The sequence below is a fragment of the Meleagris gallopavo genome, chromosome 5 (genome assembly GCF_000146605.3).
Source record: "Meleagris gallopavo isolate NT-WF06-2002-E0010 breed Aviagen turkey brand Nicholas breeding stock chromosome 5, Turkey_5.1, whole genome shotgun sequence".
Classification (NCBI taxonomy): Eukaryota; Metazoa; Chordata; class Aves; order Galliformes; family Phasianidae; genus Meleagris; species Meleagris gallopavo.
Genome location: NC_015015.2, coordinates 47,649,193 through 47,672,678, shown reverse-complemented (window position 1 = coordinate 47,672,678; position 23,486 = coordinate 47,649,193). Strand labels below are relative to the sequence as shown.

At 40.1% G+C, this 23,486-nt stretch overlaps 1 protein-coding gene across 1 annotated transcript in view; it reads right to left on the bottom strand.

The window, feature by feature from the left end:
* The window catches only part of EVL (Enah/Vasp-like), a 108,435-nt gene that overhangs the window by 35,976 nt on the left and 48,973 nt on the right, over positions 1 to 23,486 (bottom strand). Inside the window, 2 exon segments of the mRNA XM_031553673.1 lie at positions 18,004 to 18,181; positions 22,912 to 23,080. Coding sequence (XP_031409533.1) covers positions 18,004 to 18,181; positions 22,912 to 23,080 — 347 coding nt within the window.

Genomic DNA, 23,486 nt, shown 5'->3' with positions numbered 1-23,486 from the left:
AGAAAGACTCGATGCATCTCGACATGCTCTGATGGGATGAAAACGCAAACAAAAGAAGAAATAAGATGAAAATAAATAAGTAAATAAATAAATAATCATTCTCAGGTCTGTGCAGAGAAGGAAAGTACTGGACAAAATGGTACACAGGTAAAGGCTCTCAGCTGCAAGGAGTTTTAAATGCAGACTGACAACAGGATGGGTTAGGGATTGCACAGAGCAAGCTGCCTGGGTATGGCACACGGAAACAGCAACTGCACTCGGGGAGAGATCTCAGAACGACTCTTCTGGGGGGCATCTCTGCCTGTGGTCTTTCTTCCTGATAGATGCACACAGCACAAGCAGCTGCTGTGCTAGTGCGTGTGGTCTTGGAGAGCAAACAAAGGTACACTCGACTGAAGATGGGAACAAGAAATAACAAATGACAAGGAAACAGAATCAGAAGTTGCCTTGATGATAAAGGTCTCTGTCTGCCAGAGATCACATTCCCATCAGTAACACTGCAGAACTGCTGAGGCTACAGTTTCCTCTCAATGAAATGCTTCTGTAAAATACTTCTTCCCTCTGATAACACAGCTGTGTGCTGAACTGCACCATTTGTGGCAAGAGAGTGCTGCATGGACTTGCTAAAGACAAGGTTCCTGCCCATCTCCTGCCTGCAGCAGGGCTCTGGGAAACCCAGAAAGGAAGCTGGCAGCATGGCAAGTTCTCTCAGAGCACTGAAGCCAGCACTTCGCTCCTCTGCACTGCAACACTGCAGTACCACTTAGGTCCTGCCACAAGGACATGGGCACTGCTTGAATGTGAAGTGATGGACAGTGCCACGGGATGGCCAAAGGGGCTGCTGTCAGCCACATGCTCAGCTGCAATTCCAAATCTGTGCTGCAGTGAAAGCAGAAGTGGTGCATTTAACAGCAGACCTGGAAGCCTTATTATACTGCTTATCCACTTCAATAGTTAAAAATAATTCATCCTCAGAACATGAATGTCTGCAAAATGTTGCTTCTGTGCAACGCACAAAGTAATTCGTCAGACGTTCTCCATCTGCAGTTTATTACTGTCCTAAAGAGAGAGCAAATGAGAGGAAAAGAGCACATGCAGAAAAGAGCAAATGAGATTGTTTTTTATTCCTCATTTTCACAAAGGCTCCTTCTTCTCCCCCTCAAATGGGGAATTTCAATTCAAATAAATACTGGCAGGATAATAAATTTATTTAAATATTTCATTGTTTCCCAGAACATCTAGTGCTTTTAGGACAATTGAGCTGGAAGCCTATCATTCTCATGTTTGAAAGGCTGGCTTTGGAAAGGCTGCATATATTTCTATTTCCTGAGTAGCTGACGTTATGATTAATATGATGATCATATTTTCCATGAAAATAAATAAGTAAATAAATAAATAATCATCTACAATAATGAGAAATCAGGACCAGCCCCAAGCTGGCAGAGTTTACCTTTCTACCACCAGAACTGGCCACTGGGATGCATGCATAGAACAAGCAGAACTGAATACACAACCCGTACAAGCTCTAAAAAGGGAGATGGGGGTTGGTTTCGAAGGGCAACAAACATTTTTAACTCCCAGAGATGACAGAAACAGCTCCTCAGATCTTCTGAAAAAACTGCACAGTAGTAACACACTCATTCCTGACCCACACTCATGTCTGGACTGATATTTGAACAAGGGAATGAAGGAAAAAAGTTCCAATGTTAGACACTGCTGTGCAAGGGGCAGACAGACCTCTCTTGCCAGTGAAAGAAGTGCCCATCCCCATTGGCCAGGGAACAAGTGGGCACAGAGCAGCACTGAAGGACCACAAGTAAAACACAGCAGGACCGCAAGTAAAACAGAAAATAGAAGAAGCTCTTTTGCAAAATCTCTCATTTCGCTTGAGTGTCCTTCGCAGCAGCAGTTAGGTGCTGAGACACAAATATCTTACTTGCTCCTAGCCCATTTTAGCAAAGCGGTTCTGAGGTCTGTAGCCACATACTGCACCTCAGGCTGCACTGCAATCTCTCACCCTGTAGCAAGTGACACGCAATGGAGACATATTTGACATTTAGGTAGAAGTAATAAAATGATTATATTGCAAACAGAGAGGAAATTGTCACTTGTAGCATTAAACAGTTGTAATGAAGCCCTTTTACCCACAGGGACATCGCAGGCACAAAGCATTTATGTCTTCTGTAACAGCAGAATCTATTTTCAAAACATTATTAGAGATAAGGAATACTTCTTGTTTAATAATTAGTTCACAATGTTAACTCTATTCCAATACATAAATACCTAGGTATTTCCTGAACTTTTTTTGTTTGCTTCTGAGGGCTGTCCCCCAACAGAAATATTTTCACTCCTCCTGCCAGCAGTTGCAGCAGCATATGTATGTAATGGAATGCAAGAGACCCGAGGACCAGATGAGAGCCATCCATTAACAACACTTCAAGGAAGTTCTGGGGTACAGACTTGCCCTATTAGGAAAAGTGAAGCAGAAACAGCTGAAATATGGATCTCGCTACTGCCAGTCCCACCCAACAAGCCCTGGCTATGTTTATGAGCTCTGCAGTCACTCACATGTGGGAATGTGGGAGAATTTTGCTTCCTTTTCTAGCTAATGCTTCTTCCTGTTGAGAGCTCAGCTTTCACTGAAACAACATAAAGCCTGTTTTATGCTATCAGCACACTCCATCCTCCACTGGCTGAAAATTACATTAACATTTCATCATCCTTCTGCCCATGAAGTCTGTGAGCTGCAAATCCACTTCCTTCACAGGAATTCTGTTTCCTGACAGCAGCACTGCACAAGGCAGTATTGACAGCTCCCACAAAACACTTCCTCAGAAGTCTCTTCTGGTAGGAACCAGGGCTGCCCTGAGGCTGGGATGCCACAAACTCGATCCCACACTGAGTTAGAGCAACCATACGTTTCTTTGGAATAAAAACCCATGTGAACACAGTGCATTATTTGCATTACAATGTGCTATCAATTGTTATATCTGCTCTATTTATGACAAGATATTAATGTATGGTAGCATGCACCGTCATCTGATAAAATTTTACTGAAATTCAACCAGGAAATCCAGCAGAAAGGCTCTTTACTCTCACAACTATTATCTGTGTTTAATCCACACAGTGAATAGCACCGGATCTTTATCTGACATGCAAATGAATACAAATCCTTCAACAGTACTCTCTCTATCCAGCAATCATTGTAAATGTGCACTCATCTCTATTCCCCCCAAACAAATTTCTGATGCAAAAAAGCCCTACCGACAACTTCTGAGAAAGTCTTGAATGCAAGTCAGTCCAAAGGCAAAAGGGCTGCATTGCTTGATTTCTGCAAGGCGTTCCAAGCCCACAGGTTGCAGCTGTTTGCCCTCCCTTCAATCCTCAGCTTCATAGAATCATAAAATCATTAAGGATAGAAAAAATTTCTAAAATCATCTAGTCCAACCATCACCACCATACCACTAACCATGTCTCTCAGTGCCACAACTACACAATTCCTGAACACTTCCAGAGCAGCCTGTTCCAATGTATTCCACTCTTTCTGAGAAAAAATTTTTCCTACTATCCAATCTGAACCTTCCCTGGAGCAACCCAGGCCGATAACTCTTGTCCTATACCACCAACTGTCTGATGATCTTAAAAAGAACCTGACCATGTGATACTGATATAAAGATTTTGTTTTTTCCCCACCTCCTATGAGCTATATATGCTAAGCCCTATAAAAACATACTACCTATCTTAGTGGGACTGCTTATGTCATCAAAAAATAACACCCCAAACCATCAGAGTCCAAGAGCTCAGACACTACCAGCAAGTTGAGTTTTGGGTTTGCTCCTTCTACAGAAAAAAAAATAAAGCATTGATGACATAAACACTACTCTCAAATATAAGTAGTGGAAGATCATTCTCTCAGTTGTAGGGAGGAAAAAGTCCAAATTTAAATTTACTCAAGCCAACTACCTGTGCTGACAAACCCATCACAAACATTTTGGATCATGATCCCATGAGCCGCAGAGTGAACGCTTAAGTGTTCTCATATTAACAGAAACTTACAAAAGGGGGAAAAGATGCTCTAACAGAATAAAGAAAAAAAAAAAAAGAAATTGAGGTGTAAATGTATCTATTTTGCAGGCAGTGAGCTCAGTATGGCTTAGTATGGGTGAGGAAAGCCCAGTAAAAAAAACACTTACAATCTCTAAGAGGAAAAAAATAATATATATATATATATGTATATATATATATCAAGTTTTAAAACACATATGAAGAGAAAAAACATCCATTCTCAAAAAACACAAATGAAAAAAATTGTATTAAAAAACCTACTTTATCAGTTTCTGATATAATATGAGAAAATGTTGGTTTAAATTATGTAGTGTGAAAGCTGACAATATGTTTTGCAGTTATGTTTAAATAACTACTGTTCTCACATTAGCCATAAATGAATCTTAGCACTAAAAATAGCCGATTAAAAAATAGTGTGCAAGCCAGTTATTCAAAGTACTGCTGACCAGGAATCACTGCTGCCATACTTCTCTACTGCATCTTACATGTAAGGTAAAATCTGGGGTTTTAATTGAAAAGCAGATAATTATAAACAAATTGTGGGTAAGCACAGAAGTTTGTGTGTTATTGGCTTTTTGCCTATGAATAAAAGCCTAATTTTCTTTTAAAAAAATTATAATGCTTTATTTTAGCATTTAAAACAAAGTGATTTTGTTTAAATTTGAGCTTTAAAATGGAAACACAAAAGAATGCTTCGTTTGAATTTCTCTACATTCTGATTTAGAAAGCTGGGATTTTGTTGTTGACATTAAGATAACCAAAGACGCTATGTTATATTATGTACATTTGAATCTAGAAGTAAAAAGAAAGGTAAGTTTGGAATGAAAAATATATACTTTATCTTCTCAGGAGGGCCAAAACTTCCACTTTCATACCAGTAAAACATAAAATGTTATCGGATATAATGCATTTCTGGGAAAAGTTTTGGTTTTCATTGCAAGTATTTTGAAAACTCTTGAAAACATTATTACATTATTATTATTATTATTTTTTAACCAGCACTGATAAAATGGTGACACACAATGCTCATTGCAGACCTCCCAGTGAGTTACCCAGGCTTGGTGCACCTCACGAATGATTCAGAGAAACACATGGGTTGACTGTTACTGCATCTGTAGTTTTGCAATGGTTTCTCAATGCATCAGGATAAAAATGCCTCCCGTGTGTATTAAGGTTTGCTAATCAAAACGCCCTGTAACTCTCACGGCCCTCTGCCCTCAACTTTCTGCACCATTTACAGCGTCAGAGAAAACATTATTTAAAACATAGCAGTGCTGAAACATCTGACTGCAAAATAATGTGGCCAAGACAAGAAATATATGCAGCAGAACCCCAACTGGGTGATTTCTGGACACGGCAGTATACTCTGAAAAACGAAAACAAGGCAGCTTGGTGCTACATCTCAGGCTTATGATGTAATGAAAAGCCATCCAGGGGCGGTATCCATCCTGCTTGTATGGAAATCACTGTAATATATATCACTGCCAAATAAAATGCAGTTCCTGGTCTTAGAGCGATATTGCAGCAGATAGGAAAAAAGGAATAGAATGCCAGCTAGCCTGAAGAGCAATGTATCTGTGTTTATTATTCAAGCTTTAGCCCTCAAGTCTAAATACTAAATTTAGAGCAATCAGAACAGTCAGAAAGATGAGGAATAAAATGATTCACATGAAGCACAAGCATGCTGTCCTTTGGATCCTTGCCTTTTTCCACTTCTTAAAGCCACCTTCTCACAACCCAAAGGTAATGCTTCATTTCTCTCCCAGAGTCCAGCAACCTGTCTGCACATTTTGGCCACATGTCCAGCATGCTCCCTCATCGTGCTGGGTGCCCATCCTGCAGCATTTTGCATGCTAATCCTTGCTAACCTTTGCATTAGATGTGCCATTCTCGTTAGCAGCAGCACTTAATGTGTTAGCAGGCTCTGGTGGACAACAAAAGGCTCCTTGCTCTTTTCCAGAATTCATTTGTCTTGCTGTTTTGCTGATTCAAAGCATTTTCTTTTGCATTTAGCAAGGCCCCTGTAAGATGATGCATGGAGCCCAAGTCCAGGGTCATTTATACTGTGGATGCTAATACTGATACACCAAAGAAGAAAGAAAAAAAATCTCATAAATTAAAATACTTGTTATTGCAGCCACTGCTAAAAGAAGTAAATGTAATAAATGAATAAATAAATATATTTTCTCCTGAATGATTACATGTGACAGAGGTAAAATAATCTTGTGCTAACTAGAAGCCAACTCAACTTGTGGTTCTGAAAAATACTTCTGCGGAATAAGCATAATTCCACATTTAAAAATACAACCCCTTTTCAAAGTAATGGTTGAAGCAATAGTCCAGAACTGCACAACCGTTGCATTTCAGGACAATCCCCATCCAGATGGGTCAACTTCTAACATATTCAGCCTTCTGAATACCTCTTGTCCCCCCATAAGCAGCAGTGTGTCAGTTGGGTACCTGCAGTCCTGCTCCTCACCCCACTATGCCACAGGAAGCAAGCTGCTTCACAAGAATGAACAATTCACACTTTGCAAGTTCAGGCAGTCACAGGAGATGCTAACTAATCTCAATGACTTGTGACCATGTGCATTTTTAAAAGTGTAACAAAAAGCCAAGGTACTCCACAGTCAACACTGACTAATGTCTTTGCTGAACAGCCAAGTAACACCACTGCAAACATGCACAAATGCTGACCAGCATGGTGTCACCTGCTGCCAAACCACTGTCACATGATGCCAGCACACCAGATGCCATGTGGTCAGCTATATGTGTATTTAAAACTATTCCTTGATAGCTCAGGGTAGAGTAATCTGGGGCACTTCCTGCCAGGTTCCACTACTTACACACTGTAGTTCAGTATTCAGAGTCTGAAGTCACCAACTGGAGCCCATGGGCACGGAAGATCAACAACTGAACCAACCTGGAGCAAGATCTTCACCTGCACTGGCCAAGAACACAGGATTTGCATAGATTTTTGACCGAAGCTTATCACAGTTGGCTTTGAGGATCCAGGCACTTCTGCAAAGATCAACAATGCCCTCAAACATCCACATTACCTGCTCCCTCCTGCCTCTCCCATTCCTATCTCTTAAGACAAACAACATCAGATGTCCTCAGCTATCAAACTTCTAGATGACAAGCTTCCCAGATGGTCATTGCACATACTGTCAGTTCAAATGCTAATATAACAATTGATTTATCCCTAACAACATTTTTATTCACAATAATGTTTCGTGTTTCTTGCAGAAAACCATTTACAGTGATTGCTGCTAATTTGCCTAGACAACATTACGCAAGAGAATATATACTTACAAGATGACAAATCATGGGTCGTTGTCACCTACTGCAAATAACTGTTTCCGAAATTCCTGCCTTACTACATACATTGAGGCCATATCTCCTGCACTGCCTCAACAGCTCAGAAGCCCAAGTGTGATGCAGCTTTACTGCTGCACCTCCTGTTTAACTCTTGCATTGATACTAGGAATCTGTTTCAGGAAAGCACCTCTAAGCCAGCTGCCTCTTGCAGCAGCACTCTGCCAATTTGCACAACACCACTAGAAAATGCAAATAATGAAATTTGTAATTCCCTACCTCTAATCCTCATTGCTTTGCTTAACATCAGAATGTCTTCCATACACGGAATGGTTGCCCAGAGAGGTGATGGATGCCCCATCCCTGGAGATGTGCAAGGTCAGGCTGGATGGGACTCTGAGTACCCTGCTCAAGCTGTAGGCATTCCTGTTCACTGCAGGGGAATTGGATTGGATCACGTTTAAGTGTCCTTTCCAACTCAAACAATTCTATGATTCTATCACTGTATGGTCTTATAGGGAGATAAGCACCTTCCCATTGTACAAGCACAATAGCTACACTGATATGCATTAAATATAATCATAGAACCATAGAATCATAAAATGGCCTGGGTTGAAAAGGACCACAATGATCATCCAGTTTCAACTCCCCTGCTATGTGCAGGGTCGCCAACCATCATCTGTGTATCTGTTGGCCAGACAGCAGTTGTTCACTAGACCTCTTTTGTCATTGGCCTCAAAGTCACAATCTTCCTGTGTGGAGTAGAAACAAAACTTATCCTTTCCACAGTTAAGAAGAGAACAAGATGGGCCTCTCAGGTGAGATTTAGTGAATACTGGAAAAGTGGGCTCTTTTAAGCACTCGTTTTTCTCCCTTTGCACAGAGGATAGGTCTGCATTAAAATAGAGCAAAAGAAGCACGGTAAATGACTACTGTTATTTCCCTTCTATTTAGGAAACAAAATAGGGCACATTTCTCCTTTACACTGCCATGCTCACGTTATCTGTCCCCAGCAGCATGCTGCATGGCACAGACAAGGATGCACACAGCTTTTCAGGCGATGCATTAACCACCAGAGGGAGTCCCTGGAAACCAGTAGTGAAGGAAACAGAATTAAAATTGATGTTTTACACGGTGCACTCCAGAATACTAATCAAGACTAACACATAAAGCAATCCATGCAAATCAGATTGACAGCGTTTGCTTTGCAGGGTTTGGCTTTTTGTCAGTAGAACTAGAGCAGATTTTTAAATGCAGCTCCCAGACATGAATCACGCTGACTTTGCTTCAGCTGTGCAGCCGAGCACGTACAAATGGAAAGGCTGCGTGCACTTTGTGAACCAAAATCACCTCTTTGCAGCTGACTTCCTTCCTGAACTACAGAACGATCTGAGCCTGTTCTATGTCACTGCAGCCATGGCTTGCTTCCCACCGTGCCACAGAGCTGGGCAGCTTGCTGAGCCACCTTCCTTCAACACTGCAGTCACCTCCAGGTGAGCTGATGTCTCCCTGCAGAGTGTAAAGAAAGCAATGTACACAATTACTGTTGCCCAGCTTAAAATCCCATTTTCGGATGGATCTCCTCATTGAGATTAACTGGAGAAATGACAGCTTTCCATCTCCACGTGAGTCCGAGGTGTTGTTTGCAGAATGCCATCCAACCTAGAAGTCCTGGCTTTCTGTCTCGGTGGAAAACAAGATGCTGGACGACTGCGCAGAGTCCTTTAAGAAGGCAATTAATAGAATTTGTGTGAGCTCCCTGGGGATTACCAGCCAGCAGCAGAAGCTGCTCTACATGCTGTGCTGGCGGCAACATATGGCGATGCACTCAGTGCTGTGAATTAAACAGCAGACTTTGCTCTCAGCTCAGCTTGCTGTCAGAGGGCTGCATGGCTCTGCCTGAACTCCTCAACTGTACTGCCCTGTGCTGTGGTCCTAAATGTTGTGTGCTCTGATCAGGAATGCATTTTTATTGAATGCTGTTCCTGAAAGAAACTGTGGTATGAAATGAAAGCATAATTTTTAAAAAAATTATAACAGTATCAGTTTTATCTCAGTTACGTGTGAAAAATCCTCTTGGCCCAGAAACTTACTCCTATCCATATACTTGTGAATTTCTTACCAAGTTCATCTCTGTATAAAACACAACAATCTGCATGCACAAAGACCATCTGCTTGCAGAGCTCAGGCAGTCAGAGAAGTGATAACCTTATGAACACTGCTCATGTGAATGCACACGCACACATGTATTCTTGTGAGTTCTCACTAACTGACCCAGAGAGATTCATGGAGTACCACTAGTAATACAGTTTATGTCCTTTCACTTCAAGTTCTATAGCTTATTATTAATTAAATCAGAAGTTTAATTATTCTAGTAATTACTAATTGATTATAGCTGTAATTAGAATTAATTATTCTATTAACTAGGAAGTTTTAAGTGGATGACAGCAAAGTTGTCATATACCAGAGAAGGGCTCTTCACAGTAATCTTTTACTAGTAAGTGAAAGAAAATGGAGAAAAAATAGGCCTTGTTTTGCCAAGAGAGGCCTGGTAGAAGCACCTAAAATGCATATCTAAATGTTCTATGGCATCAATGTCTTTTCCTTGTCTAAAAAGACAGCCTTGCTCAGATACAGAAGTCTGTATTACAGGTGTCTACACTTCCACTCCAGTTAATGGGAGAACTGCGGCCACGCAATTATTACTTGTTTGGAATGAGAGATAGCTAAGGAAGTTAAAGAATTATTGCAGAGAGACAGGATACTGTAGGAATTGGTACCAAGCTGGAAATTCAGAAAATCTACTAAATAAAGGGCTGCCAAATTTCTTGCCAGTTCATCAACTAATAAGCCAAAACCTACTGAAACCCCAATACATTTCTGTCTCTCACCTCAAGTTAATCACCTAGGTCACATAAATAAATTAGGTTCTTGGGTTTTTTTGTTTGTTTTTGTTTTTTTAAACACTAGAATTAAACATTATCGTAATTACAAGAATATCCCATTTTTGCAAGATGATTCAAAATGAATGGAATATGATATTCCTGTGCTAGGTATACTTAGATACCTATTAATGTGGTAGAATGTTGGAGATGTCATGCTAAGTACAGTAGCTTGGAAGTTTGAATAGTTTACTTTTCCAAAAATAGAGAGTACAGGAGCACAGCACTGTCTTAAAAATCAATCCTTTTTTGGTTATTCAAGTTAGGAATGCCTATCAGTTATCACTTCCTAAATCTGGATCTGTGTAACTACCATCAGAGCAGACTGCCTGGCCATTTTTTCCTTTAAGAGTAAGACTATCTCTCACAGCATTTAAAATAACTTGTTTTCAATGTTGTTTTTGCTCTTTTCTTGTATTGAGAGCAATTTCACAGAAAATGCCCTTTCCAATATCTGGTTTTAAATTAGTGCGGAAGAGCGCAAAAGCAGCGGAGTGGGCTGTCAGTATACCTGCAGAGTTAAAGACAGCATCGTTGTTTTGAGTGGAATTGCAGCACCTCTAGCCCATGCTGGGTCTGAAGAAGAAGAAAAACCACCTTCCTCAAATGCAGTTCTTGTTCTGATAGGAATGGAGTTATATTAGAATGAAGCTATTTTAGAGACTATCCTAGGACACGAAAAAAATCAAAGCACTTTCAGAATGACAGAAAATGAACACAAAGCTGAAACTTTACTAAAAATATCAAATCTTTCCCAAGGGGCAATTTCTCTTTCACAGAAAGAAACATCCAATCAATCAATAAATGTCCTGTGATCTATTAGTGTTGAACAAAATAAAATGCACTCAATGTGCCAAAGCACAGCAAGGGAAAAGGTAAATAGGAAAAAACACTGTTTTCATCACAAAACACTATTTTTCCTTGCATAACCTAGTAAAGTCTAGAACAGGACACATCAGGAAAAGAGTGCACTCAGGCTGGGATCCTGCAAGGGACTGGGAGCTGACATCTACCATCCTCCAGCATTTCATTACATCCCACAATGCTGTCCTATACCAAAGCCATGCTTAGCATAGGAGGAGCAGACATATTCCTCCTTTTACCACGTCATCCCTCATGAGAGGAGGGAGAGTGATGCAGTGCTGCTTCTGAGTAGGGCATTTCCAATTGCAAGGCAGCTTTCGCATTTGGGTGGCTCAAGGCTAAGCACCTGTCATGGCCATTGCTTGGCACAGGGCACAGTGTGTCCATAGTCCAGGCTAACCCCAAAACAGAGCCTTTGCTAGTGGGGAGGATAAAGAGGCTGCTAAGCAAGGAAACATCCTACAAATGGTCTCCAAAAGAACAATGCCCAAAATTTGGCCTATACTGCTTGAAGGTAAAACGTTGGACTTCTCAAATTCTTGATATAATTTTATTTTCGAAACTAATATATTCATCTGCCACTTACTAGAGTCTAGTAAAAAAGCCACATTACATCTTTTACCACTGAGCCCTGGGAACTTTGCTAGTTTTGCACCAGTTTCCGAAAAGCAAGGGTTTGAGGGCAATGGTGCTAACAAATATCGCTAGCAGGACTCTCTCCTCTCAACATGCACAAGTTTCCTTTAAATCTCTCAACAGTTTTCTCCCCACACAGTTTCCTTCCTGAAGTGGTTTTCATTTGGTGCTGAAGATTTCAGTACAGCAAAAACATCAGTGAGAGCCTCAAGAGCCGTTAGACTTGTTATGGTATTCAAAGAACAGAGGCACCTCTTATTGCTCAAGAAGGGTGAGGGCAGCTGCATTGCTCTATGCAAGGATAGGAGAATCCTGCAGAAAGCAACTAAGACATTTGCAAGCAACATGCTATGGGGCTTTATTGGCATAACACTGGAAGAACATTTCACTGCCCAGGAAAACGTTCTGCTGTAGATGCCTATCATTAGGGGATTTAAAAGCTGAAGAGATAATGCCTACTTCTTATCAGCAGAATAACTAAACAACGGTTTGTAATTCCAGACAGATGAATTTTAGCAATGATATTTACAGTTGTAATGCTGGAAGCAGTCTCTAAGTTCAGTTTATCTGTCATGAGTAAAGGAATCCACTTCCTGTGCTCCAATCAGCTAGAGTCAACCTAACAGGGGAGATTAATGAGTCCTATTTGCCACTTCTTCCAGCTGGAATAACTTCTTCCAGCTCTGGATGAACTGTAAAGGTAGCATTTAACACACCAATGCATGTCAACTTTTCTTGTAATGATTTTAAACACATTTCTCTTAATGTGGGTTAAACTTCTAAAAATTCATAGAATCATAGAATATCCTGAGTTAGAGGAGACCCACAAAGATCACCGAGTCCAACCTCTGGCTCTACCCAAAAGCTCTCCAAATTCAGAGCACTGGACCACCACTGGCTGCTCAAGAAGATTCACACTTGTTTGCTGTGTAACACTTAACTTTACCCAGTCCAGAAATGATCATCTGAAGGAATCTATTCCTTTAATAAGCAATAGTCTACAAGATTATTTATCCCAGGTAGATTTTTCCAGAATAGTTCCAGTGATAAAGCTACATAGCAGATGAAAGGAAAAAGGTCATCATCTCACTTGAATTTTCTTTCTCTCGTTATTGACTTAATTTAGCACAGTAAGTTTGATTAGAAATTGCCTCATCTGCAGTGCATTTCTGAGCAGCTGAAGCTAACACTGAAACCGGAGAAAGCATGAGGCTGGAAAAATTGTGGAATTTTTTTATCTAAACCTTTCTTTAGTGCTTATGGAAGATGTTAGTTGGGTAAGATTTATTCCCTCAGGAAAGATTTATTTTTTCATGAACAAAAAACTTTTTGTATTTTTAAGATGCACCCAATTAACCATTGCCTGTGACTTTCTATTTTTGTTAGCATTGGGCTAACCACGTGGATCATATTTACACTAGTTAAGTTTTAAAATTTTGTTATTTACAAGTTCTAATTGCCTGCATCATAAATAGGAACAACTTCTAGGATTATTCAGTTATGACCTGCAGCAGAACAGCATGCTCACAGTCCAGCAATGCCAACATTATATGAGGTTGCATCAGTCCTTAGATGCTATTAGCACACTTAAAAGTACAAGGTGCACCAAATACACCTTTTAACATTTTCTGATCTGCACCAATACACCTTATAATGTGGGAAAGCAGCCTGCAGCATGGAACGTGAAGCACCTTGCATCGGGCACAAATGCCTTTATACCAGAAGGGCTTTGGAACCAGCTAGCTGCAAATGGTGATTGCACTCTGTGGTGGGTCCTCTCCATTATTGATGAGTTATTTTATGTATTATGTAGCACTGTAATGAAGATGTAGTCTTTTGTCTTCTCACACCGGGTCCTCTGTGGTGCTGGGATGTCTTGGGGCAATATTATCATATGAAACAGTCACTGCATTGTAGAAGATGAATACAGCTGACTGACTTTCCCAGTTAAACTTTAGTGCCACCGAAATATCAACAAAGATGCAGTACTAGCTGGAAAAATTCTAATAAAAAAAATTGCATGATCTTTTATGTGAAATCTGATGTCCCATCACCACCACGCACATCCCATGCTGACAGAAACACTACAAATACTTTGGGCATCCAAACAGTAGAGAGAACTTATACTACATACTCACAGTTTATTGTTTGATAAATCAATGCTTCCCTCTGTTTCTACCCTTATTTTGAAGGATTTAAAGTACTTTATAAGCAGCTTCCTTCCAACAGTAGAGAAATAGTTCACTTCTGAATGAGGATATGAGTGGAACAACTGAAGGAATTGAAAAAGAACTCAAACTGAAAAATGTAGTCAAATCCAACTCATGGGAATGGAAACCAGAGAAACATATTGCAAGTAGTCCACAGTGGTGGAGAAGAAAAGCCAGCAGACCTCCAGGTCAGAAGAAAAGGAGTGAGGAAGAACCCTCCTGACTGCCCCAACACTCTCCCTGCAGAGGTCAAGTTGGACCTGTGCAGCTCCGTGCTAGAAAGCACAGAGCTGTGACCCACATCTGTATTGTGCAGTCTGTAAGACATTTATATGTCTTATACAACAAAAAAAGGCTTTCGTACAAGAAAATTTCTTTTCCATGCTTTCCTCCAACTTCTCCCTACTTAGTCAAATAAGGCATCTGACCTCTTGAACAAGCTCTGCAACATTATCCTCTGCATAAGGCTTTCCAATACATGACAGTTACATTCAGAACAAATGATGCTTTTGTACTGTATGTCAACAATACCAGTTCAAGTCCCCACAACAAAGACATCAAAAGAAAAGCAAAAAAAATCCATAATATTAACATTGATTATGCAGTATGCAGCCTACTGGAAAGTGCTGCTTATGTCAGATTCACCATTCTTCTCCAAGGGGTACCAAGTCTTCAAACCATAGAAATCCAAGACGCTTACTGATATTTTCACCTCATGGCCTGCTCCAATAGCCATGTTATGCTATCATCTGTCACTGCATTTGTTAAATCTAAGAGGATGTAAGCCCTGAAAAACACAAACCCTGTCTGCTTAGCAGACATCAAACAGCCTGCGAGCATTATCCATGCAAAATACAGGGAAAGAAAGGATGCTGCTCTGTCCCCAGTGAAATCCAGCTGCCAGTGAAAAGTGGGCCAGAGATACTTCTTGCATCAAGTAATTTACACCAGTGAACAGGCCTGCCTTCACAGAGTGGACTCCCATGGAAAAGAAAATAATAACAGGAAGGCATTTGTCATACTAATGGCCTTAAATATGACACCATTAAACAACCATAAGCAGGAGATGAGCAAGTCAGTGCTATCATTTGCTCTCATTTCGCGGGTTGGCTCAGAACCAACTCTGCATTTTTTTTATTTTAAAAGAGGACAGATTAAAGAGACATGCAAGGAAATCAAAGTAATTGGGCATATAGACAAGCTAGCAGGTGAACAGTTGCGATTCAGTGAGACAGCTGTCTAAAGGAACAATGATACACATTTGTATTACTACTTTCTTCTTATTTTATCTCATTTTTATTGTTCCAAACAGAATCATTAGCATCCCTACACAGCACACGACTGAGATGAATACTGCATTCAGTTCCTGCACTTTCTTTCTTTACCGCACCCAAGGACACAGCTCCTATCGCATCACTGAGAAACTATGGCTTTTCTCCCAGCTTTCCCAGACTATGAGCCATCAGATTCCTGGGAGGAATCCTTCCCTTGGGATCATCTCAACACCCAGCCTAGATTAACATAGGCTTGTGAGTCAGCAGCTAGATTTAGGATCTGATTCAGCCCAATTAACCTTAGGCACTGAAAAAAGCACTTGGCTTAGCATTCACCCATGCTTCATGCAACCAGTACAGAACAGAGATGGGCTCTTGTGGTGAATGAGACTCTCAGGAAGGAGTGGGACAACACAGTGATTCTCAACTCTCGTTCATAACTGTATATTCATTTGAAATGACTCATTCATTCCAAAGTCAGCACTGCCTAGACATTATCTCCAACTCCCCCAAACATGGCCTGCTACCATTTTTTAAAATTCAAATTCAGCATAATGAGCTGCTCAAAATAAAACCCACGCCACTGCTTTATGAGCAGACTTTTTTCCCAAAGTCAGTCTAGCTACAATACCCTGACTCCACGTCTGCTGAAGGTATGATACAGCCTCAAAGTTTCTGCTGTAATCTAACATTTCAGTCTCTACAAGTGGGCAGTGAACTGAAGGGAGACGGAAATCAAAACCAGAGTCCAGTGGCTGGCAGATCTGCACTGCCTAAATACTGCAACGTCTCAGTGGGGATATATGAAACAAGGAAACAATAGAAATAATACGTCCAAAGCAGCACAAATAGCATATCTCAAATTTACAGCTAGCAGATTGCTATGGTAGGCAGCTTTAATGATGAATGTGCCAGAGGGAACCTCTGTTTAACTCTGGTTATGGCTGAGTATTTTATTAGTGTGTGAACAGTTTAATGCGTACAAATGCACTCCTCAAAGTGGGATTCTGTCTCCTGAAGCACAAGATACTATAGTACACAAATGCATGGATATAATAAAGACTTTTTTTTCCTAATGATTTTTATGGCAGAGGTCATGCCTGAAAACATATACAAATACATGTGTCTGCATGAATTCCTGTTTGGATTAATTCATGCTCATAAATATGAGCAATATCCAATACAAGCGTGGCCAGAGCAGATCTGAAAATACGTCTTGGACTTTATACCCGTTATGCACTTTTGCTGTCAAGTCTCAAATTTCTAGACGAGTACACTTTAAGATAGCTTCTTTCATTTCAGTGTAAGAGCAAAACATTCTCATCTTGAAACTCATGCTTCCTCAGGGTGTTCCTCTTGAACAACCTCAAAATAATGCAAAAAACCTACCTCCACAAGGGGAGGAGACAGACAGACAAAAAAAATTAAACTGGAGAGCCTTTGCAAGAAAGGCACTCAATATAGATGCTAAGCCAATCAGAGCCTCAAGACCATAAGCAAATCATCCAAAATTCTGTGTTTAATCTGGTGGTCTAAAAGGGTTGAGGATACATGAGTGATCTTTAGCAGCCAAACAGCTCTGCACTCTTTAGATACACGTATGCTTAGGATTGGCATTGTTGGACAGATTTACTCCTGAAATTCTCCTGCTGTGGCACAACTAGAGCTAAAAAAGGCATCTGAAAAAGAACTTTTGTAAGTGTACTTACTAGTAATATGTATTTGTGCATGGAAGGTTGTCGGAAGACAAGAACGGTTAACACATCAAGGATATCTATAAGCACAGAAACTGGTATAATGTGGACAATTTGCTCTGCCTCCTCTGTAGTGCTGCTACCTCATCTTAAAGAATACTGCTGCTAAAATGGGATGGCAGCAAATGATGTTACCCTTGAATCACTGTGTTCTCAAAAGGAAAACAGGGCTGTGGTGTACATTTTTCATGAAAAAAAGGCACCACACGAGGACCGCTTTCTGTTCTCAACTCATAAAATTCAGAGAGATCCTATGCATGTAACTGAGAGCAGTGCTTAAATCCATCATCACAGACCAGAATCGGATTTCCACTGAAAAACCAGGATGTCAACTTGGGCCTCTGCAAGCTGCTGCAGCGACAATTTCACAGAACTGTAAACTTCACCACAAACCTCAGATACAGTGAATATAATACTTATGAATAACATCAATCAATGCCCAGAGTATAAGACTTTTGCATTAAATAACTAAGATGTCACATACTCAGAATGAGCCAAAAGAGCCATCAGATGCAGCTGACACCTGATGTACTGGAAATAAAAGTTCTGTATTCCTCCTAACAAGCTTTTAGAAGTTGTTAATTTTACACTAGCTTCTGCTTATTTAACATTATATTCTGCCATCTTACATGTAATAATGCACACAAATCAACATTTCAGGCTACCTGCCTGCTGAGGTATTCTCAAATAGCCATTGATTTCCTATTGTGAATTAAGGTACCGTGTAGAATTGGAAGGAAAGACAATAAAACTTGAAAGCACGTACAATTCATACCACATCAAATGCTGACCTAAAGGTTGTCTAGCAGAGGCCAACCTTTTTTTTTCTAAGATAATGTGTTTTATAATGACATGACATACAATGCAACTGCAGTAGGTATGATAAAGCATTACAGAAACACCACAGATTAATAAAAGAGCACGGCGGCTGCTAATTTACCTCCATCTTGTGAATTCATTATATTCAGGGCAAACAGCATTGCATTGGAGAATGTAGTAGCCTCTTCTTTGCTTGCAAAATTCAAGCCATAGACTTGCCGTGCATCGCGCCATTGATGAAAGGTAGGTGTTGCTTGATTGTACTTCAGTCCTTTCACAATTGAGTAATTAATCACTACCTGTGATATGAAAGAGAGGGGCAAAGATTAAACAGAATTCTGTCTTGAGTGGGAGGGGGGAAAAAACCCTTTGGTGAAGGTTAATTAAACCGATAGCGACATTCCTATGCCAGCTCCTCCACGGCCATACAGTAAGGCAGCACACATCTGGACGACAGAAGACCCATATATGTGAGTTAGTCTTACAACAGTTCATACCAAACCTGGGGGCTTGTGAGCTAATCTTCCAAGCTCTATTACCTGCTCGTGTTTTCTACAGCAACTCCACAGGATACAGTTGTGCATATATTGCAGAGATGTCACAAACCAGATCCAGCAGTTATTGCAGCCTTTTGGGGGATAAGCATGCACACTTGTCAGAAAAGGGGACAAACAGAGCTCTTGGCACTGGCCCTCCGTTACAGCAGATAAATGTTTTACTCATTGCACTAGTTCTGGTTTTTCTCTCTTCCTCTATGCCAGCTTCTTACATTAAGATTTTTTTTTTTTTTTTTTGTCTAGAACTAGACAGGCAATGACAAATCCAACTAAATATTCCCTCCCCGAGCTCCTCCCTTCCTCTACATGCTATAATTTCCAGGTAAGGGGTGGCTGCAGTAGAAGGGTGTTTCTGTATGTTTTGATTTAATCTGCCAGATACAATGCCCTATTTATCCTTGGGCAGGGCATATGGGATATCCAGCTGGAATCCAACCAAAGACATCCAAAGCTAACACCCAGCACTCTCACAATATCCATCTGTGGCTCAACAAAGGCACTCTGTTGTGGCTCAAATTTAAGAAACAAAATGAAATGTCAATAAATGGGATCACCAGCTATCCTCATAAACAGGTACAGTGCAGCTGAAGACAGAGAAGGAGAAGGAAATGAAGACTGGTTTCATCGACCAGCAGAGGCTGGGGCAGAGGAGAACCACAGACACAGAAACTTAAAATTATGAACAGAGAAAGACTGAAATTCTTCTTCCTTTAACTCTTCACTGCGAGTTTATCTTAAAAGCTGAAACATGGCACATGTATGACTTTTTTTTTCTTTTCCAATCCGTTTTAGTATTTTCTACCCTGAAATAAAATAGTCTTGTTGCTGATATAAATGCCGGCACTGTTCTCTATTCTGTTAAATTCCGGATTTCAGTCATACTGTATGGCAAGGAGTTTCACAGGCTGATTCTGCATAGTCTTTAACGTTCCTACTACTTTAATATTAAAAAAAGTTTAGTCTCTTTTCTATCCAGTACACTTCAACATTTCACTTCAGTTTCAAGTGTAAACTCTCTGGAGCATGCATGGATCTATAAAAAAGCTCAAAACCAAGAAGCCTTTCCTTTGATTGCAGTCTGCAGGCTACTGAGGCTACTGAGTTATAAATTATCAGCAGTGAAGATGGTGGTATTTGATAGAATTCACAGTAACAGGGCTAGAACGGTTTGGAGGCACCTCAGAAACCCAACACAACTGGTCTTGGTTGCATAACCACCACAAAGATCATGGGCAGAGTTCCCACATGAGTCTTAGAGCCCATACTCCTGTTGATCAAACCAGAAAAGGACACATATTTGTTTCTCCAGAGCATGAAATGATGCAGAAGTCTGTTATCAGCTTGCTTCCTATTGTGCTTCCAGCACTAAAACTTTCATGGGCAGCAGTCAGGGGTTTGTTAAAACATGGAAGTTGTGGTAAGCAGCTACAAACTACCACAACTGAGGCCAAACCTGACCAATTTTCAGGTGTCAATTAATCAATTAATTGGTTATTAATTAAAAAATTAATATGAAAATATTATTAAAAAAAAAAGTGGTCTACTTTATATCTCAAGAATTCTGTCCCCATTTCAGGTTTGGCTTAGGCTGAAATATAAGAAGCCCCACCTTCCCCAGAGTCCTGTTTTTACACTTGCTTCTTAACCACATCAATGCACAAAGCCTTCAGGAGATGTGATTCACTTTCGACTCGCACTTTCCTCCCTACCTGTGTGTTCAGCACATGCATTTTGGCAGTGAGATCAGGCTGAACTGAAATCACTTGATGTAAAATCACCATTTTAAACCCTCAGCTGGTCATGGATGTGGACTGGGGAGAAACTGTTCGTCTGCTAAGTCATAGAGAAGGACCATCTTGTACTTTTTTTTTTTTTACCTTTTGCCAATACCTTGCATGGTGACTGAAGCCAACACACTTCACCTTTGTAAGGTTACAATTATAGCTGGCAAGCTGCAAATTGCAGTAAATTGTTTGCTTGTGACTGTTGAATTACATGCTGAGAGGGAATGAAGGTTGCATGGAGACATTAAAGCTCGTGTCACCAAGTGATTGTATTACTGATCTGGCCTCAGCTTCAAAACAGTCCTGGCCTCTGCGGCTACTTCAAAAGCTTTAAAAAGCCACTCTGGCTTTTCTGAAGATTACTGCACATGCTAGCAGATTACTGCACATGTCTGTGCAGAGCAGAAAGGAGAATTCATTGACTTTCTGTCTGCAGCTCAGCGCTGCTGCACTCAACAAGCTCATCACCCAGATGCATGAGACGGCGCAGTCCGATGACCACTTCCCAGTGGTGAGAACAAAATTGTAGTTCTGCCATTTCAAAGAACATATTTTCTTTGTGATGAGCTTTTTAGATACCACCAGCTAGTGAACAAGATAGACATAGACAAGGCAAGCGGAATGTGAGGGGAGTCTTGTAAACCCTAATGTGCACCAGAAAAGGGCTAGGAAAAGCACCTGGAGAAAGGCAACAAAAGGAACCTACAGAAGATGCCTTAAATGAAAAAGAGGATGAAAATTAAAACGAGAGATTATTGAAGATGAAATAAGAAGAAACACAAGTTAAAAGGGAAACATTAAAGGCAGGCAAAGAGTGAAGTTATGAAGATTACAGTACGTAAAATAAAACTTACTACAGTATGAAATAAAATTTAAAGTTGTTCCTATGTGGTGTTATTGTGTAACAAATTTTGAACGAGTTTCTCAACTTCTGGCTGTCTGAGCAGCTTCATTTTATGCCAAATCTCATATAATCTCAACATTGGTCTTTTTCAGAAAAATACGACTTTCCTTATGAAACAGCAGTGTTTAACAAAGCCTCACTTTCAAGATGACTTAGCACAACCTGAGAGCAAGCTTGAAATGGCTTGTACAGGGAATTACTGTAACTGAAATTCATTTTTGTTCTCAATGGATGCAACTACTAACAAGTCAAGTAAGCTTATGGCTCCTTGTGAGACTCAGGTAGTAATAGAAAATTCTGAATCTGAGGCTTTCAGAACATTTGCTGTCTTCGTGATACTAGATTTTTATAATCACATTGAAGTTATTTTCTTTTAGACAGTTTTAAGTGACTAATGTAGCCTGTATATTCTGTTTGTATTGAGGGAGGATTTTTAGTCTTCAAGCTCCAGAAGTGTATTTTTATATGTTTCCTTCAGACTTGAGATTTTTAGATGGCACAGGCAGGAAAATTTGCAAGTTAATAGAATATTACAGGGGATCTAAAACAAGAGAGACCTCTGGTACACCAAGTCTCCCATATATATGGATGGATAGATAGATTTTACGACATTTGCTTGTTTTATGTCAACTATTCAGATGTATCTTAGATTGTGCTCACATGAATGCCATTTACATTCACCAGCTGGCTACACAAAACAAACATCTAGCATGCCCTGCTGCAGTACTTATTCTCAAAAGTGGCTAAGCAGCCACCGCATTTCATTCATTTTCAAAAATATTTTCTCTTTTTAAAATAGAGCTTCATTAATATATTGCTTTTGCTCTACTGAGAATGACAAATACAGAACCAAAAGATATTCAGATGTTTCAAAAGTGTGCTGCAAGAAGCTAAAAACTAAGAGCTAAAAATTAGTAATTAATAAGAAAATCATGAGCAGATCAACTTAACATTTTGGCAGCTGGGAAGTGGCAGCACTGGTCGCCTTCATACCCACTGGTGGGACAACACAAAGTGAGCATGGGATGGGGTAACAGAGTCCTCAGTTCCCAGACTTCTGCTCTAAAATGCCAATATAGGATTACCATATAGCATTACCACTCTGCACAAACATAGTTTTGTTATTTTGGGTATAACTGTGACATGTGATGCTTCTGATGGCATGCACAGCCTGGGGCACTCAAGAGCAAGGTAATTACTGGGCTGTAGTGGCCCAGGAGTCTCTGATCCCACTTCTGCTTATCTAAATCCCAACTAACTGCTTTAATACTCAGAGAGGTACTGCAGGCTTAGCTTGCCATAAATCAGATCACAGCCTGCACCTAGGACTTCAAAACACGTTATCACAAACTAATTGCTTCTTATGGCAATGTAATAAGCATACTTTAGGAGATGGCAGTGCTAGCTGATATTTCTTCTCTTTTGTATATCCATTAGCAAAAATGAGCAAGCAGTAAATTAGGGGGAACTGAGAGAAAAACCTGCAGAATGAAATAAAATTCATTTCCCAAGGAAAAATGTAGGTGAAAAAATATAATGTTAAAATCTCTCTTGCATTCACTGGAAGTTCTTTTTGCAAATAAACAGTAATAAATCATGACATATTCTGTATCCCCAAAATCATACATAATCTGAACATCTAGAGTAAATGAGCTCACAGGCACCTTGCAGAAAGCAGGAAATGTTGCTAGACTGCACTAACTATACAACTGCTAACTACATAACTGATGGTATCTTAAAGAGACCAAAGGTTCATTTACAGGAAGCTTAATGCAGTTACTCACTTGTTGATCTTGCAGTTTAACTCCAACAACCCTGAAGGTGTTTGTGGCCGTGTTGTGATATATATTGATTCTGCTGAAGCCCTGCTGTCCAGGTTTGATTGGCACCCATTTCTTACTGGTATCGTCATAGACCATAACTGAAGCCCGGGCTTGGCAAATACTCTGTTCACTGAAAAGAAAGAAAAAAAGTAGGAAAAAAAGGGAGAAAAAGCAATGAATTTGTTGCCCACTACTGAAAACACCTCAAGGAAAGGAAAACATGAGAAATTATCAGAACAGATTAAAATATGTTTTGTAACAAATCTGCTATTTCTTTGAATACAATTTGATAGTTACATTAAAGCTTGCATGTATATGTTCATATACTTAAAAAAAAACAAACCTCCAGTAATGTTGCTGAACCGATCTAGCATTCCATGTAGGAATATTAGGCCCTGAGGAATAACTGGTAGCACACCCATTTTGTTAAAACTGACCAACAGTAGAATGCTGCATTTATTTTCATATACCTATTGGAAAGTAAAGACTTTCAGATTTGCATGAAAACTGACTAATACTTTACAGCTTCCTGACAA